The sequence below is a fragment of the Marmota flaviventris genome, chromosome 3 (assembly GCF_047511675.1).
Source record: "Marmota flaviventris isolate mMarFla1 chromosome 3, mMarFla1.hap1, whole genome shotgun sequence".
Lineage (NCBI taxonomy): Eukaryota > Metazoa > Chordata > Mammalia > Rodentia > Sciuridae > Marmota > Marmota flaviventris.
This window is the reverse complement of record NC_092500.1, coordinates 66,739,181-66,756,929: the sequence shown is the minus strand read 5'-3', so window position 1 is coordinate 66,756,929 and position 17,749 is coordinate 66,739,181. Positions and strand designations below refer to the sequence as shown.

Below are 17,749 nucleotides of genomic sequence, written 5' to 3'. Positions count from 1 at the left end.
GTCCAGTCTCCCTTGGTGCATAAACTCCTCCCACCACTTGTCCTGAGTTTGCTCCCCTGTTTGGACCTCTCTGAGCAATAGGAACTTACTATTTCACAAGGCAAGTTACTAGAAATCTCTGCTCCCAGCTCTTTCACTCATACCTAATTTTTGTCACATGTGAGCAAACTTGCTCCTGGCCCCTCCCCACCCCACCAAAGCACAGAATGCACATACTCACTCTCTCCACCCAAGTTCCGAGAATCAGTTTCTCCCTCTGAATGAGGTCCCTGAGGACCATGTAGGCTTTAACAGGGTCAGGGTTAGGGTCAGGGTGGGCCTAAGGGGGCAAGGGTTGGCAGTTCGCTCATTCATTCACATGATAGACACTTATTGAGCATCTGTGGTGTGCCTGGCCCTGTGCTGGGGGGTACACTGGTGAACAAACTTAGCTATGGCCCCTGCCTTCCAGGAAGCCTCAGTCCAGAGGAGAAGCCAGATGCTGAACAGGTCATCACAAGCCTCCAAGTACACAGAAAGGCAGGATGAACCACTGGGTTATCCCTGGGGTAGAGGGTATTAGTGGGGATACAGGATGTCTCCTCCAGTGAGAAAGAGCTGTTTCAGCTGGGACGTTGAGCAGCATTTTTTCAAATTGTGAGTGACAACCTGTTATGGATAATGAAATCAATTTAGTCATGACCTGAATTACTTTTTAGTGAAATAGAATAGGATATAAAACATTATACTTAGGAAATGCTGTTTTGTGAAATGTTGGCTATGTCGATCGATGGATCTACTTGAGATAATGTTTACGGGTTAGGATAAAAACTGCAGGTCTCAATCAAAAAGGTTTGAAAACCACTGGCCTAGAGTTTGAAGTAGATTTAGCCATGAGAAGATAGTACGGACACAAATTCCAGGCACATGGATCAGGGCTCAGAGATGCAGGGTTAGAGAGGGTCACACCAAGTCCAAGATCTGACCATAACCTAAAACAAGAATATGTCTTCATCCCTTCCCCCACCTCAATGGGCAGGAGGAAGACTGCAGAAAGCTGTCCTTCTTCTGCATTCTGTATCTGTGACACCCCCTACCTTCACCTGGGCCTGAGGAGCACCCCAACTTCCAGGTGGGATTTGGAGGAAGCAGTCACCTGTGGTTGGGAAAATTCCCAACTTTCTATATTCCTAGCTCATCTCTGCCACTTACAAGCCTTGTGATCTTGGACAACTACTAGAATATCTTTTGGGTAAAATGGAGCTAATAAGATTCATTCCCCCAAAGTCCTTGTCAGGATTTGGTTTGTAACTCAGATGCCCTAAGTCTTCAGTAAAACAAAGAATTATTTTTTTAGTCTAAGTATATCCCAAATATGCCTATAATCCCAGCACCTTGGGAGAATGAGACAAGAGGATTGCCAGTTCAAAGCCAGCTTCAGCAACTTAGCAAGGCTCCAAACAACTCAGTGAGACTCTATCTCTAAATAAAATATAAACAAGGGCTAGGGATGTGGCTCAGTGGTTAAGCATCCCTGGGTTCAATCACCCATACCATGTATATATGGCAGCAAAAAAATATATATATTTATTTATTTATGTATATATTTTTTTTTGCTTGAAATGTCGTTCAAAAATCATTTGTTGTTCATCTGAGATTATTTTCTTTTATTGTGTTTTGTTTGACTGGGGATTGAACTGAGCTATATCCCCAATCCTTTTCATTTTTTATTTTGAGACAGGGTTTTGCTAAATTGTTGAGACTGGTCTTGAACTTTGTGATCTTCTTGTCTCAGTCTCCAGATCCACCTGGATTACAGGCGTGCCCCAACACACCCAGCTCGGATGTCCTGTATTTTATCTGGAAACCCTACACAGAAACCAAATGGCTCATACTCTGCTCGGGAACTGCACAGCTCCAACACCACCAGGATATCCCTGACATCTTGAGGAGCCTGAGCACCAGCTTCTCACTTCTGCCAGTTTGCTGCCTAAGACCTGATCTCCCAGACTGTGGATTAGCCCGGTTCCTTCTCCCTAAATCCCCAGCTTCAAAGGCTGTGGCTCCTACCAACCTTGGGAAAAGTGGAGTGTATTTGCATCTCAATACAGAGCAGGAAACACACCTGGTGTCAATCATCAGAGAGGACAGGTTTCCCAAATTCCCTCACACAGGCCCAGCACCCTACAAACACCTTCCCAACTCCCCTTTTCCAGAGTGCCAGCCTCCTCCTTCAGTCCTCCAGCAAGAGACACTCTAATCCATTTTGTTATTCAGAGGACTTTAGCTCTCTCTTACACTTCTTTCTTATTTTGATTACTTCAAGGGGTGAGGTAGGGATTGCCTTTCACATTTTATAAAATGTAAGAATGTCGCCGCCCTGAGGGCTGGGGTTGTAGCTTAGTCTATAGAGTTCTTGCCAAGATGGAGAGGCTCTGATTTGATCTTCAGCACCACATTAAATAAATAAATAAATAAAGTAAATGCATTGTGTCCATTTATAACTAAAAAAGAATTTTAAATGTCCTCTTGAAGCCAGACTGGGGTTCCTATTCTACCTTCCCGCTTGCTAGCTGTGTGACCTCAGGAAATTTAAACTCTCTCTACCTCATTTTCCTTATCTTTAAAAACTGGGGTAATAATTTCTGGTTCATAAGATGGCTGTGAGGATTTGCAGAATGTCTAGAACAGCGCATGGCAGAGTGGGCACTAAACACATGTTTAATATAATATATTAATAATTAATAATTAATTGAAATATTTCATTAATCCTAAGGCATATTTTGTTTTCCCATTGTAATGTCTTTCAATTGTAGCATCCTGCAGCAGCTGGGAGTGGTTGTCATTGCCTGTGCAAACCTAAACTTGCTCAGGAAAGTTTCCAGTGTCTTCTATTTCCTGGGTAGGATCAGCTTAATTGCCATTTAAGATGTTTTCGAAAAGGTTACACTGTGGTTTAACATTTAAGTACTTATTGTGTACCCAGAAAGGCGTGGAAACGGAGGAGCAGCAAGAATTTGATATTAGTGAAGCAAATAGTTGTCATTAAAGAATGACTATAATTTCAAATTTTCTTGCAAACCAGCAGCCAAGTGTTTACCGGACCTAAGAAAGTAAGATGAATGTGTGTTGTTGTTTTATTAGTAAGAAAAGGGCAGAGTGATCACTGGTCACACATGAAGCAATAATCCTTACAGAATGAGTATCTGGGGCTTGAAAAGAAGTTCTGGGAAGAAGTAGACAATATTTTAAGAGATGGGCCATTCTGATGGAACAGAGGCTACAGCAAAAACCTCTGAGATAAAAAGGGATTAGGAAAGTCGAACTCTGTGAAGAAATTTGGAGACTGTTTTGATCAATCTGTTTTGCCTATGATTTCCTTTTTTTTTTTTTTAATTTTTGTTGTTGTTTTTGTAGTTGTAGATGGACAGCATGCCTTTATCTTATTTGCTTATTTTTGTATGCAGTGCTAACGATCGAACCCAGTGCTTTACATGTACCAGGCAAGTGCTCTGCCACTGAGCCACAGCACCAGCCCTGATTTCTTTTTTATGTACAAGAGTCGGGGCACGTGACTGTAATCCCAGCTACTCAGTAGACTGATGCAGGAGGATCATGTTTCAGGGTAATTTGGCGGGATCCTGCCTCAGAATAAAATTAAAAGGGCAGGGATGTGGATCAAGACCCTGGGTTCAATTCCCAATTAAAAATAAATAAATAAATAGAGGTGAGTTTGACTTGAAAAACTGATATCCAAGTAAATCTAAAAGACTTCTTTTAATAAGTAATAAAAAACAAAATTGTTAGCTGGTAAGATTTTTTTTGGTCAGCTTCTTTCTCTCATTTAAAAAAAAAATATCATTTTTAATGGTGGTGAAATACATATAACATAAAACTTCCCATCTTAGCAATTGTTAAAGGCATAGTTCAGCGGTCTCAGATGCATTCACAGAGGTGTGCAACCATCTCCAAGAAAGCTTTTTTGGTCTGCATTTTTGGTCATAGTCTAATCAGTAGTGCATCTCAGGTGTGTCATTGGCTCCTTAGACTCCTGAAGGCTGAGGGCTCACTCCTGTGGTGATGGCTGTAGATAAGGCCCACTCAGAAGCACAGCAGGAGCCCTACTGACCCTGACTAGAACACCTTCCTTCCTTGCAGAAAGCAAAGCCCCATGCAAAGCTTGGGCCAGGTGGGGACGCAGTCATGGTTGGCCCCTCCTCCTCATTCCAGGCTCAGGGCCAGACAAGAGTGTCCTGACTGCTGTCGTAAACTGCGTGATCCAGTGAGTCACGATCCCTCCAGACTTCATGTTCTAATCTGTAAAATGAGACCCACAGGCTAGATAATCTCTAAAATTCCATCAGTTTCTTTTTCTTTCTTTTTTTCTCTCCCTTGGGTACTTGGGATGGAACCCCAGGCCTCACACAAGCCGTGAACGTGCTCTACCACTGAGCTGCACCCCCAGTCCTGTGGCTCTAAATGTAGGATTGTGCAATTGAATAACACACGCACAAGCGTGCACACACACACATACACAACCCCCACACCCCATACCATACCACTCCAGAAACAGAAACTTGGATTGAGGCTTCGTGGGCTACTGAGAAGCCACGACGTCTATTCTGGGTTTATCATGACACCTGACTGTGATAGGGGCAGAACCACAGGTCAGCGAGTCACATGATCACAAAATCTAGATGAAAAAGGGGAAAGCAGAAAAGGTGTGTGGCCCATCCAAGCACACACAGCAACTCAAGTGGTTGAGGGTAGGTTTGGGCAACATTATCACAACTTCAGGTCATAAGGGGAGAGTTCCCCAGGAACCCCTGAGGCCCAGGTGGGAACTTGGTGTGTTGGTATGGTCAGTGTACATGAAATCACAAATGGAGGGAGTAGAGGAGGCACAGAACCTGGATGGGAGCAGGCTACCCAGCCAGACCCCTCTGGATTCTTGTCTCTTTCTATAGACCAAATCTGGAGGTGGGTCCCAGGGTCATAAGGCAGGTCCAGGCTGCCTTCTCCTTCTGGAATGCTCCAGGAGGGTACAGTACCAGGGTACAGGAGCCTGTGTCTCATTCCCTGTCCTAGGCACAAACCCCACAAGAATTCCTCTCTTTTTGGAGCTTCCATCCATTTGAGTTATTTGTAGTTGTTTCTTCCTCCCCCTCCTCCTCTTGAATAGTGGGAGTTGCAGGCCCGTGTGTGTGTGTGTGTGTGTGTGTGTGTGTGTGTGTGTGTGTGTGTGTTGCAGTCTTGGCTGCAAACACTTTCCCATTCATTCCCTTACCGCATTCTCAACACAGTTTTGTGTGGAAGGAAGCTAATACTTGGAGTGTGGCTTGGCAGTGGAGGGCTCTGTGGAAAGCTCTCCAGACTAGGTCCCAGTCCCAGATCAGCCACCAACTTGCTGGACCACCTTGGGTAAGCTACTTGCCCTCTCTGGGCCTTACTGTCTCTCCTAGGATATAACACAAGGAGTTCTACACTGTAGTTTCCAACCCCTCCCATATTTCCATTTCTGGGACTGTGACTTGCCCAAGGACCTACTGGCCTAGAGGTCCAGAAGCCCATCCTCCTGACCTCACTGTGATCCCCTCAACGAAGGGGCAGGGCTAGAGGGCTCAGGGAAGAGCCTCTCCCGCACCCCAGTGACTATAGCAGTGATAGCAGGGGATGGCCTTATGGGGACACTGGTTGGACTTAGTGGCACCAAGGCCAGAGAGTCGCTTATCAGGTATCATGGTCTCCCAGAGCCTGCACAGCTCACCACCCCACAGAAATGTCTCACTCTGTGGCCCAGATGGCTCTGAACTCCAGGGGGTGCCTAGAGCCTGTCACAGCTTCTGGGCCCCTGAGTTTAGGGACCTGTTCCTCTCAGAGCACAAATAAAACCATTGGTAATGACTACTGTGGGCCAGGTGCTGCTTTGAGGGCTTTATACCCATTGTTTCTTTTAATTCAAATCCCAATCCTGTAAGGTAGTTTCATGCCTCCATTTTACAGAGAAAGAACAAAACAATTGTGTGTCAGAGCAGGAGCAGGGTGATGCTGGAATGGAAGTCAGCTTCCTCAGTTGACCCTGGGTCCTAGTACCACTGAAACTACCCCTGCCTCCAGGCTATGGGAGCTGCTCTCTGGTTGGGACTCCAGGGAAGAGCTGATGCTTAATGACTTAGGGGAGATTAACCACAAGAAAGCACAAAACACAAAGTTCCTTTATGCCTTGGAACTTTGTCACAAGTTGACCAGTTGTTTTCCATCCCCTTCAAGAAGGAATAAATGGAGGTCAGACAGCAGGAAGAAATTCCCAGTCACTAGAAGCTAGGTAGCTTTGACATCTCATGGTCAGTTCTGGGTGAGAGAGGGACATTGGCTGCACTGTGCTATAGAGGACGGGCATTTGCAGATTGCTGTGGGGGTTGGGGAGGCCCTGGGGCAGTAACCCTGGGGTAACCAAGGGAACAAACACGGAAAACAGGGGACGTCAGTCCTTATCTGGAGCTCATTAATGGGGAACATTAGTCATCTGTGAAAGCAAAGATGGGGTGATAGACATGCAGGTGGGCAGGGGCCAAGGTTGGGAGCGGGGGCAGCCATGAGGGAGAAGAGGTATTGGCCTAAACTCCACCTCCATCCCACATGCCCAGATCCAGGATGGAGGCACCCTATAAGTGCGCACAGCCCAGCCGCCCAGGGCCCCAGAGAGAGAGACAGAGAGCACCACAAACCTCCTGGCCCCAGCCGCCGGGCGGCCCGCGTAAGGCCCCGCAGCATGTGGGAGCTCCGGTCCATAGCCTTCTCCAGGGCCGTGTTCGCCGAGTTCCTGGCCACACTCCTCTTTGTCTTCTTTGGCCTGGGCTCAGCCCTCAACTGGCCGCAGGCCCAACCCTCTGTGCTGCAGATCGCCATGGCCTTCGGCCTAGGCATCGGCACCCTGGTACAAGCTCTGGGCCAGGTCAGCGGGGCCCACATCAACCCTGCTGTGACTGTAGCCTTCCTGGTGGGCTGCCACGTGTCCTTCCTCCGGGCTGCCTTCTACCTGGCTGCCCAGCTGCTGGGGGCTGTGGCGGGGGCCGCTCTGCTCCATGAGATCACGCCAGCAGAAATCCGCGGGGACCTAGCTGTCAATGCTGTGAGTAGCCAAAACTTGGCCCCTTCCACCAGGGGCAGGTCCTGTAAGGGATGAGATGGGAGGGATGGGCTCTGGCTGGGGGTCTGGGTGGGGAGAAAGAGAGCTAGAGACGGGCTGGAGCCAGGAGCACCGCACCCTGGGAGAACAGGGAGGAGGTGTCAGAATGGAGGCCGGGCATGGATGGTCGGCTGGATCTTCCGCCACAAATCTAGAGGAAGAGGGCATCGAGGTTTCTGTTGGACCCGATGTCTACAGTACAGTGAGGACTGGGCCAGAACTCAGCAGGGGACAGCATTCAGAGCAGGCGGGCTTTCTGCACTGGAAGGAACCTTAGGGTGCAGCCACTAGGGTCTTTTGGAGAGAAGAGGGACAGGACCTTCTGCAGTATCTACTGTTTTTGGGCCTCACGATGGTCATTCCTCACATGCCACCCACTAACACCTCCCAACAGTCCTGCCAGGTAGAGATGGGCATGCTCATTTCTTAAAGTTGTAAGACCTGAGATTCAGCAAGGGAAAGCACCACCCACCCTTCAAACCTGGGCTTGACTCTGAGACCCATGCTCTTTCCTCCTGACCAATGTTCCTAAGCCACCTTCCAAGCCTTGGGCTACAAACACAGAAGCTGAGGCTCAGGAAGGGGAATGAGGGGCCAAGAGTTCTATAGTCTGTCAATACCAGAGGAAGCACCTTGGGCACTTTGGGAGCTGAGGGGACATCAGGAGCCTTCCTCTCACCTGCATTTGCTCAGGTCTGAGACCCTGAGTGGCATGGTGGGCTTGGTCCCCTCAGCACAATTCCCACTCTGCACCCCCATCCCAAGGCAGGACAGTAAGGGCCTCTTTCACGCCCCAGGGTCCCACATTTCTTGGCCTACTCCCTCCCTGGGCTCTGATATCTCTGAAGTGTCCTGCAGTCTCTGCTACCATCTGTACAGGGGGCCTTCCTCACAGGAAGGGCAGAGTTGGGGGATTTATCTCTTCTTCAGAATAGAAGACACGATGAGGCTGGGATCCCAGGGACAAAAAAAAAAAAAAGCTAGAATGGGTAAAGTGGCGAACAGAGTGTGCCTATTTCCATTGAGAAGAAAATGAGTTCATTTTGCAAGGGGGAGAGGTCCAGTTAGACTGAAAGAGGAACTTCCTGAGACCATGGCAGAAAAGTCCTTCCCTAATGGCAGGGCACTGGGAGCACTAAGAGGTGCTGGGGAATACTCACTCCTGCTGCTCCACCATTTTACAGCCTCAGAAGGGAAGGGCCTGGGAAGGGTCTTCCAACATACTTCCCAGCATTTACCACCTTGAGGAACTGGAGAGAACCCTGCCTGGCGGAATGGGGCAGTAATGGGCTGGACTTGTCCTGAAGCTAGGGAGAGCCGGATGACCTCCAAGTCTGTCCCAGGTATCCTCTGAGGACACCAAGAGCCAGCCAGGCCACCAGGAAGCTGCCATGGTTGTACATCTGCCCTGTGCCAGGACAGATACCATCTTGTCCTTGGTTCAACACTGTGGGGTAAATTCTGTAGTCCCCCCACACTGAGCAGCAAATTGAAGCTCAGCATCCAATTGACACAAACCACAGAACCAGTAAGTGGCAGCACCTGGAAACAGCCCCAGAGCTATCTGACACCAGCCCATTCCGTCATTCATACCATCACAGCCATTTACCAGCAGGAATGGGGCTGTGGCTCTGCCCTTGTCATTTCCAGTCCTCACACAGTCCTCCAGAATGTGTTTTGTTATTCCCATTTACAGCAGGAGAAACTGAGGCCAAAGTGAATAGGATCCTCCAGCAAACCAGAGGCCTCCAAAAAGTATTTGCCTCCAAAGCTCTTTTCTCTATCCCCTGGAGGCTCTGACATTAAACAAGGTCAGAGTGAGGATAGACCCTAGAAAGACCCAGCGTATTGCCTGAGGTCTAAGACCCAGGGGTCGGGGTTCAGAGTCTGGAGAAGCAGCGTGAGAGTTGAGAGCTGTCGTAGCTTCACCCAGTGCAGTGCCCAGAGGGCAGGGTGCAGGGCACATACAGGATGACAAAACCCATGCTGGGTGTGGCCTGGTTATGAAACTGCCTCTTTGCTCAGCCCCAGGTTCACTACTTACCCAGGACAGGGTCTGGTGGGACCAAGGGCACCCCATGTGAGTCCGAAGGCTTCACCCTGGCCTGCACAGGATGTGCAGGCAGCAGCCCATCAGCAGAACTAAGGCCTGAAATGGGGAGCTGGCAGAGTCAAGGGGAAAGGCTCCTGCGCAGGACTTGTGGAGGAGAGGCACATCAGGACCTGAGGGCTAGAGTCCCTAGACCTGAGTCCCTAGACCTTATCCCGGGAAGCCATTTGACCCCAGGAAGAAAGACCCCCCAGCTTCCTGTTGCATCAGAATCATGTGGCCTAGAGAAGAAGGCCTCCCTGTTACCTGGCTCAAAACATCCTGCTGCAGTCGAAGCCTCTTCCCATAGGAGCTTCTGGAACAGGAACTCTGGGTCACAGCGTTCATTTCCTCTCATGCTGTAGAGACATAACCTCAGCCCGTAAATCTAATGGGGCTATGGAGTCTGTTTTCCACCTCTGGTTGGGTGTTGTGAGCACTCCTGGGGTCCACCTCTTCCCTCAGGGCAGGGACCCGGAGGAAAGTAGTAATAGTTCCAGCTAAGGAGTTTGGCCTCCCAGCCCAGAAGCCTCCCTGGAGCCAACAGCAGGTGGGCAGCAAGATGGAGCAGAGAGGGATGCATGGTTGGTCAGTGCCTCCCTGCTAATTCCCATCCTGTCCCCAGCTCAACCACAACACGACAGCTGGCCAGGCGGTGACTGTGGAGCTCTTCTTGACCCTGCAGCTGGTGCTCTGCATCTTTGCCTCCACTGATGAGCGTCATGGAGACAATCCGGGCAGCCCTGCTCTCTCCATCGGTTTCTCGGTGGCACTGGGCCACCTCCTTGGAGTAAGTAATGGCTGTGGGTTCCAGCCTCCTTAGAGGAATAGACCCAAAGACCTTCCCCAAAGAAACAGATGTACACACATAGAACTCTCTAAAGTGACAGATGCAAAGACCCCCAGAGGGACAGATACTAGAACACCCAAGAGTGACACACAACCCAGAAGCTTTGATTCTCAGACACCCCAGAGGGACAGATATCACTCTAGCCTCAAATGAATACAGAGCCCAGTAATTAAATTATGAAATTAATTGTCCATCATATAGATTCCTTAGGTTGAGATCAAGCATTGGAGAGGGGGACAAGGGCACCTGGCTCTGTCTTCATCCTCCTTCCCTCCTTGACCCTCCTTCCCATCATAGATCTACTACACTGGCTGCTCCATGAATCCTGCCCGTTCCCTGGCTCCAGCCATCGTCACCGGCAAGTTTGACGACCACTGGGTAATGGCTGAAACCCCTGCCTTCCACTTTCCCAGAAATCTTTCCAGAGGGATGACAAATGGGGGAGGGAGCTCAGCAGCTGTACCCCAAACCTACACACACCTTCTGGGGTGCTGGGAAGACTTGTGTTCCATCCTTCGGTACAATGGGCTAGAGACTCAGTTCCCCCTCCCTGTCCCCACCTGTAAATGAGGATAACAATAGTTCTTACCTTAGTGGCTTCTTGGGAAAAATAAGGAAGGTTACCAGTGTAAACCAGATACCACAGTGCCTGGCACTTAGAACTCAGTAAATGGAAATATTTATACCAGCTAACACATATTTTTATTATTTATCACCTATTTAATGCTAGGTTCTAAGTGCTTTGCAAATATTAATTCATTTAGTTTTCACAATCCCAGGAGGTAAGCATCCTTATAGGGAAAGGAAACTGAGGCACAGAGAGTGTAAGTGACTTGGCTAAAATCACACAGCAAGACGGAATCAGGTTTCACATTCAGACAGTCTGCTTCAAAAATTGCCCCATTACCCCTTGCACTAGTAAGTTGCCCTCATCAGTTCATGTTGTCATTGCTAATTATATAAATAAGCATTTTACTGTATTAGCGGTGTGAGAGGCCTGCTTTCCCACAGGGAAAAGAAAGGAGAGCATGTCCTAAGCCCCAGACTGTGCCAGTGCGCTCTGCTTGCCTGCAGGTCTTCTGGATTGGACCCCTGGTGGGCGCCATCGTGGGCTCCCTCCTCTATAACTACTTGCTCTTCCCCTCGGCCAAGAGCCTGTCGGAGCGCCTGGCCGTGCTGAAGGGCCTGGAGCCGGACAGCGACTGGGAGGAGCGCGAGGTGCGACGGCGCCAGTCTGTGGAGCTGCACTCGCCGCAGAGCTTGCCGCGTGGCAGCAAGGCCTGAGCACTGAGCTCTACCGCGCCGCCACCCCGCGGGCCTCCAGTCCACCTTGGAAGGGCCCACCCTGTCCTTCTTACCACCCCCTCGACCCGACGTTGGTCCCAAATGCAGAATAGCTACTTCCAGGCCAAGGGCTGGCCAGCATCGTGAGCCCGCAGGGAGGGGGCAGCTGTGGGGTCAGGGAGTCGGGAGCCTGGTAGATCTCCTCCTCTGAGGTTGTGAGCCAGGGAGTTCAAAAGAACGGGATCTGGGGACTTGAGGACCTAGCCTGGGAGAAAGGAGGGGCAGGTGGGCCAGGGCTGAAAGCTCTGGAGAGCCTGTACCCAAGTTCTGGGTGAGGAGTGCACAAACCCAACCTTGGGGTTCTGGGATGGGTGCATCCAGTTTTGCTAATATGCAATGTGTGTTCATCCCCGAGTTTCTTTGTCCTCAGATGCAGGGTTTGCACACTCCTGAGTGTGAACAGTATGACTACAGTGGTGCAAGTATATGCAGGACTGGGGACTTCTTGCTTCTAACCTTGATCCCCCCTCCTCCCACACCTGCAATAAATCCACTTCCTCTGCAGCGAATGAGTCCTCCCTACCAGTCATCTCCAGAAGAAAGGGAAGAGTGGGCTCTAATTTCCACCCCTTACCCTGCCTGTTCTGGAAAATTCTCCCAAGTTGCTGGGCTGGGCCTCAAGATTTGGCAGGACTTATTGCTGGAGGCAGAGAAATATCACCAGAGAACTGCTCCTTTAGAAATGGCCTCTGGAAAAAGGAGAATTGAGTAGCCAAGGATTTCCTTCCTGTCCTGAGGGAGGAATCTTCAAAGGGGAAAGCAATTATATGTGTATGCACACCTGTGTGTGAGTCTGTACACAACCCTTATGGGGGCCCCAGACCCAGAGATTAGCCTTGCACTTGGGTAGAGGAAACAAAAACCCTTTGTGGGCCTCTGGCCTTTGTCTCAGAGCGGGGAGATTTGCAACTGGACACTTCTTGAAAGGAGACACTCAGTTTCGCAAGTGAGCCCTCTCGCCCAGCACACACCTATAGCTGGCTGGGCAAGGCACTCAGGCATACAATCCCTGGCACCAGGCAGCACCCCTCTGTCACCTGCCCTCCTCGCCAGGCAGCACTCCTTCCCTCAGAACTCTCTGTTCCCTCTGTCCCTTCCTCTCCTTGCTGTGCTCCACTCATTTCTGGCACCCACCACAGGACAGTTATCATTGTGGACTCTCAGGACCAGAAAAGGGAAATTACTTGCCCAGGCAGAAGCAGGTCTGAGTCTAGAACACAGGCTTCTAAATTTTCCAAGCCAGAGCAATGTTTCTCAGATATGATTAACTGGGATTAAGTGAGATGATGCATGTAAAGATGCTGTGTGAACTGTAATTCTTAATACCATTATCACGCATTATTAGGTTCATTTTCATTATTTCTGCTTCCTCGGATGGGAGGAGTATGCAAAGGGCCTTGACCCTCAGCCTCCTCTATTTCCTTCATTGCGTGGGAGCCCCAGGTCCAGGCAGAAGAAAATGGGTTTGGGGCTGGCTCCATCCTGGTCTAGCCTCTGAACCTCCCCTTACCCTGAGCACAAACTGGCGGTTCTTCCTCTTCCTTCCTCCGGCTTCGCAGCCCATCCATCCCCTCCCTCCTCCCTCTCCAGCCTGCTGCATAACTAACCCAGGGAATCACACCTAGAGCCCACTTTTCCATGTTCTCTGTCGCCCCCAGGCTTTCAAGCCTTTTGTCTGTGTCTGTCCCGCACTGTACCAAGCTCCCTCTGTGTCCCTCACCTGAGCCCCCTCCAATCCCTTCACAGATGGTCTGTGGCATGAGGAATCTCTGTAACTATTCCCCTTTTCAGCTAGGCTCTTTCTTGTCTTTCTGGACCAGAACTTTCTTTAGAGTCAGTAAAAGGCTGCCCTGTGTCACAGGTGCTATGGAGAGGACCCTCCCAAACCCCCACAGCTGGTAAAAGAAACTTGGCCTCACTGCTGGGGAGGGGTAGAGTCAGAGACTCCAGTGACCTCTGGAGCTGTCCTCCTGGCAGCTTGTGCCCTTGCTCTGGAAGTTCAAAGGCAGAAAGTTACCTTATGTCCACCCTGCTTCACTCCACCAAACCCCTCTAGAAGGTGCCAAGAATTTCTCTCTGTACTGCTTCCTGCATTGCATCTCCCCCAAAACTAAATGTGAGATTCCCCTACACTTGTAGCCCCCATTGCCCATATTAAGACCAAAGGTCAAAGCAGGATTCCATGTGATGGGAGTGGATGAGAAATTGACAAGTTACTAAGAATCTCTGTTTGGCAGCCACTATGCTGGCCGACCCACATGCATTAGTTCATCTAATCCTAAAACTTCAGACAGATTCTGGAAGGACAAGTTCCCCAGTCCCATATAAGCTTTAAAACTATTTCCAAAGCACTTCCTTGGAATCCCTGTGATAACCTCCCAACCCTGTGAGATAGGAAGAGTAAATACGGTTCCCCGCATCTTGTAGATTCAGAATCTGAGGCTAAGAGACCTGCCTAAAGTCACAGTTAGAATACAGTGACTGAGTCAAGATTGAAGTCAGGTATTATTATACAAAATCCCATGATCTTTTCACTGAGGCAAGCCCTAGGCTCCTCCTGGGAGGCCCTGGCAGAAACTAGAACATTCAGCTGGGCTTGTCCAGCCCAGCCCAACCCAGCCCACAGTCTTGTGGTAGACACAGACCCTTGGAAAGGGTGGTAGCGGGATAGGGAGGAAATGACAAAGAACATGAGGCTAGTTTCTGCCCTTGAAGAGCACCTGGTCAGGAGGAAGGTGGAGATCAGGTACACCCAAACCAGACAGAGGCAGGGCAGCATGGAGGCAGGTGGACAGACCTCCAGCTAGGGACAGAGAAGGCCCTGAGTTGAGAGGAGGAGGTGGCTGACCACTTGGTCCCAGCGGCATCCATCCACACATTCCTTTTTTTTTTTTTTTTTCCATTTCTGTCTATTTACCAGCAAATGTCATTATTTCATTCTTCTTTTTTTATTAGTTATACATGACAGTAGAATGCATTTTGACACATCATACATAAATGAAGTATAACTTCTCATTTTTCTGGTTGTACATGATGTAGATTTACACAGGTCACCCACATTCCCATTTTGTGCCAAATGACTTTGTACCTGCAAATTTGCTTTTTTTTTTTTTTTTAATATCTTTAAGCTGTGATTCTGTTTATATAATACAATGCTTCCCAGCTAGATTGTAAACCCTTTGTGGACAGGGCTCCTTCCAGTTCTTGGATGGTACTCTCCTATCTTCCCTTATGGGTCTTATCTAACACAGTGCTCTGCATATAGTAAGCTCTCAATAAATGCTCATTTGTCAGTAAGTGCTGTTTGTTCCACAACTTGGAAATGGTCAATACAGTCCAGGTGCCAGAAGACAGGCTAGGCTCCCTACCATTTCTACTGCAGCTCAAGGAATCCAAAGGAGAGGATTTCCCTGAGAGATTCCAGTTCCCACTGTCACAGTGATGAGATCTATCTCTCTCTCAGGGAGACACATTCCTCTAGAGGTAACAGGACAGGACCTGGAATGCTCAGTGCAAACACAATTTCAGGACATAATAATTCCAGTAGTTTCTTATAACAACCTGGGGACACAGTAACCCTAATATTAGAGAGATGGAAGGACCTCAGGCACAGGCCTAAGAAACAGAATCAGCTGCCTCTTGTGAGTAATCTTGACCTCCCTTAGCCTCACCAGGTCCACTCCTGATGACAAAGTCTGTGTAGCAACCTGTGGTTCCCATCTCAGGTCACTGTGTGATCCTGAGCAAGTAACCTCTGGGTTTAGTTTTCTTCACAAAGTAGCTTGGAATTAAATCAAACAGTAGAGGTCAATTTATTTTTTTTTTATTTTTTATTTTTTTAGAGAGAGAGAGAGAGAGAGAGAATTTAAATATTTATTTTAGTTTTTTTTTCGGCGGACACAACATCTTTGTTTGTATGTGGTGCTGAGGATCGAACCCGGGCCGCACGCACGCCAGGCGAGCACGCTACCGCTTGAGCCACATCCCCAGCCCCTAGAGGTCAATTTAAATATAATTTTATAGATTATTTCTGAATCAATAAAATGGCAAGAACAACTTCTTATCTTTCATAAGCTGAAAAGGACTAAGTTCAAATCCCCAGGTAGAAGTTTCCCAGATTGGTTCAGCCTCCTGTGAGCACTTCTGAGTTCTGCCCACTCCAAAATGACGGAGCTGGAGACTTGTGAATTCATAAAGACAGTGCTGAGAAGAAAGGATGAGAAAAAAGGTGGAAAGTTAGACTGAAGAGGAGTTAGCAGTGGAGTCTGACCCCAGGGCCTCTGGGATCATCAGGGTCATTGTCCAATCTGAGCCCCAAGCCCTGAAGAAAATCTTACATATAGCTGCCATGTTCTGCTGGGGTTAGGGCCCTTCGTTGGACACAAATGAGAAAGGACATACAGCCCTCCTGTCTTAAGAAAGATGTGGGGGAGGAGCAGCTCCAGCAGGAAATGCCAGAGCAGAGTCGGAACAATAGCGGGATTTCTTTGGCCCCTGTTTTCTTTGGCCTCTTTGCTGCTATGGAGCCCCATACCAGGTCCTTGGCTTTCCTGTGTGTTCCTCCCCAAAGCCCCAGTTGGACAAACTGACAGAAGACACCTGTTCTCTCCCTCTGCTGTACCCTAGGGCTCAAATCCTCAGGTGGCTTTTAAAATTAATACCCACAGCAGAATTCTTTACTGAGACTTCCTCTATGCCAGGTACTGTGCTAAGTGCTTCTCAAACATACATGGTGGGGTTGGGGGTGTAGTTCCTTTACCAGGATCCTGAGGGTGGATCCTTGCTCTGAAGAGCCCTCCAAGCTCATTCCCCACATGCCAAACCTGGCCATAGGAAGACAGAGGGCTGAGAGGAGGGGTGAGAGGAGCCACGAGAGGGACTAGGAGCTGGGGGTTGGGGAAAACTGGAAGAAAGTGTTGCCCAGTCCAAGAATGAGGTGAAGACAGAAACAAGAAGACACATAAATTAAGAGGCAGAAGTGAAATAGGAGAAAGATGAATAGAGACAAACCTAGACTGTCAAAGGAAGGAAGGAAGGATAAAACAAAGAATATGACAGTGTGAGAGAGAGAGGGAGGGAGATAATTTAAAGACAGACTGAAAGACTGAAAAGGAAAGGGGAGAAGGACTGAGGAGTGACAGACTGAGAAAAAGAAAGCAGGGAAGAGACAGAGGACGGGAAAGGGACAGAGATTAAGAGAGGTAAAAAGACAAGATTGGGGCTGGGGTTTTGGCTCAATGATAGAGCACTCGTTTAGCACGTGCGAGGCCCTGGGTTCGATCCTCAGCACCACATTTAAATACATGAAATAAAGGTAGTGTGTCCAACTACAACTAAAAAAATAAATAAACATTAAAAAAAAAAAAAAAAAGACGAGAACATCAGTTAATGGAGCCCAGGGAAAGACTGACAGGGGAGGGATAAGAAGCAGAGAGAATGCAGCAGAGCGAAATCAAGACCTAGGGAGTGTTCAAAGGTAGTGACTAAAGGGGGAGAGAGGAGGAGGCGGAAGAGAAGGAAAAGCTGAAACCATAGTGCAAGACTTATGGAAGGGAGGTGGGGGAGGCCGAGACCCGCATGGAAGGTCAGCGGTGCCTCTGTCCTCTCTGATCCGCCAGAGTCCCAGGACTTTTTCCCTGACTCCAAAATAAACCCGAATTGGCCCCCCTCCTGTCCTATTGACAAGGGTAACTCGCAGCACCCAACTCCAGCAGACTCGCGGGATCCCCAAGAGGGCTGTGCCCTGGGAAAGCAGCCGTGGAGGGCACCTCTGGAAGTCAGCTGTGTAGCCCGGTACTGCCAGGACACGCGGCGTGGAGGTTGCTAATCGCCAGGGCAGGCTGGCACAGTGCCTCTGGTCCTAACGCCCCCGCTCCAGCCGGGGCCGGGCCGGGCCGGGGAGAGGCCCACGACGGCCGCACCGCCTCCACCACCCGCTGGCAGGGAGCTAAGAGGCGCTGTCCTCAGGGAACCGCATCACTCCAGCCCAGCCGTGGGTGAGGCCGGGTCAGGATGCTCGGATCGCAGGAGGAAAAGGAGAAGCTGGACCAAAGAACTGAAGAGAAGGAAAGGCGAAGACCACGGCCGGAGGTGAAGGCCCAGCGGAGATAGACTTCCAGGGCGCTGTCGGCCTGGAGAGTCCACACCTCGCCACATCTCCCAAGGAGCTCCGGACACACATCGCGGACTAGAGCGCGGGAGCTTTTCTGAGAGCACCATGCGTGGGTACTCCGCCGCCGGGCCCGTCTACACTGCGGCCTGGGTCACGTGGCCCGGGCGGGTCCGCCGCTGCCCTGGC

General features: G+C 49.5%; 1 protein-coding gene across 1 annotated transcript; it reads left to right on the top strand.

Moving 5' to 3' along the window:
* The first annotated feature begins 6,751 nt into the window (after positions 1 to 6,751).
* Positions 6,752 to 11,391, top strand: Aqp2 (aquaporin 2). Its single transcript, XM_027949994.2, has 4 exons — positions 6,752 to 7,111; positions 9,883 to 10,047; positions 10,405 to 10,485; positions 11,182 to 11,391. Exons 1-4 carry the CDS (start codon positions 6,752 to 6,754, stop codon positions 11,389 to 11,391), a joined length of 816 nt encoding a protein of 271 aa, XP_027805795.1.
* The last annotated feature ends 6,358 nt before the right edge of the window (positions 11,392 to 17,749 follow it).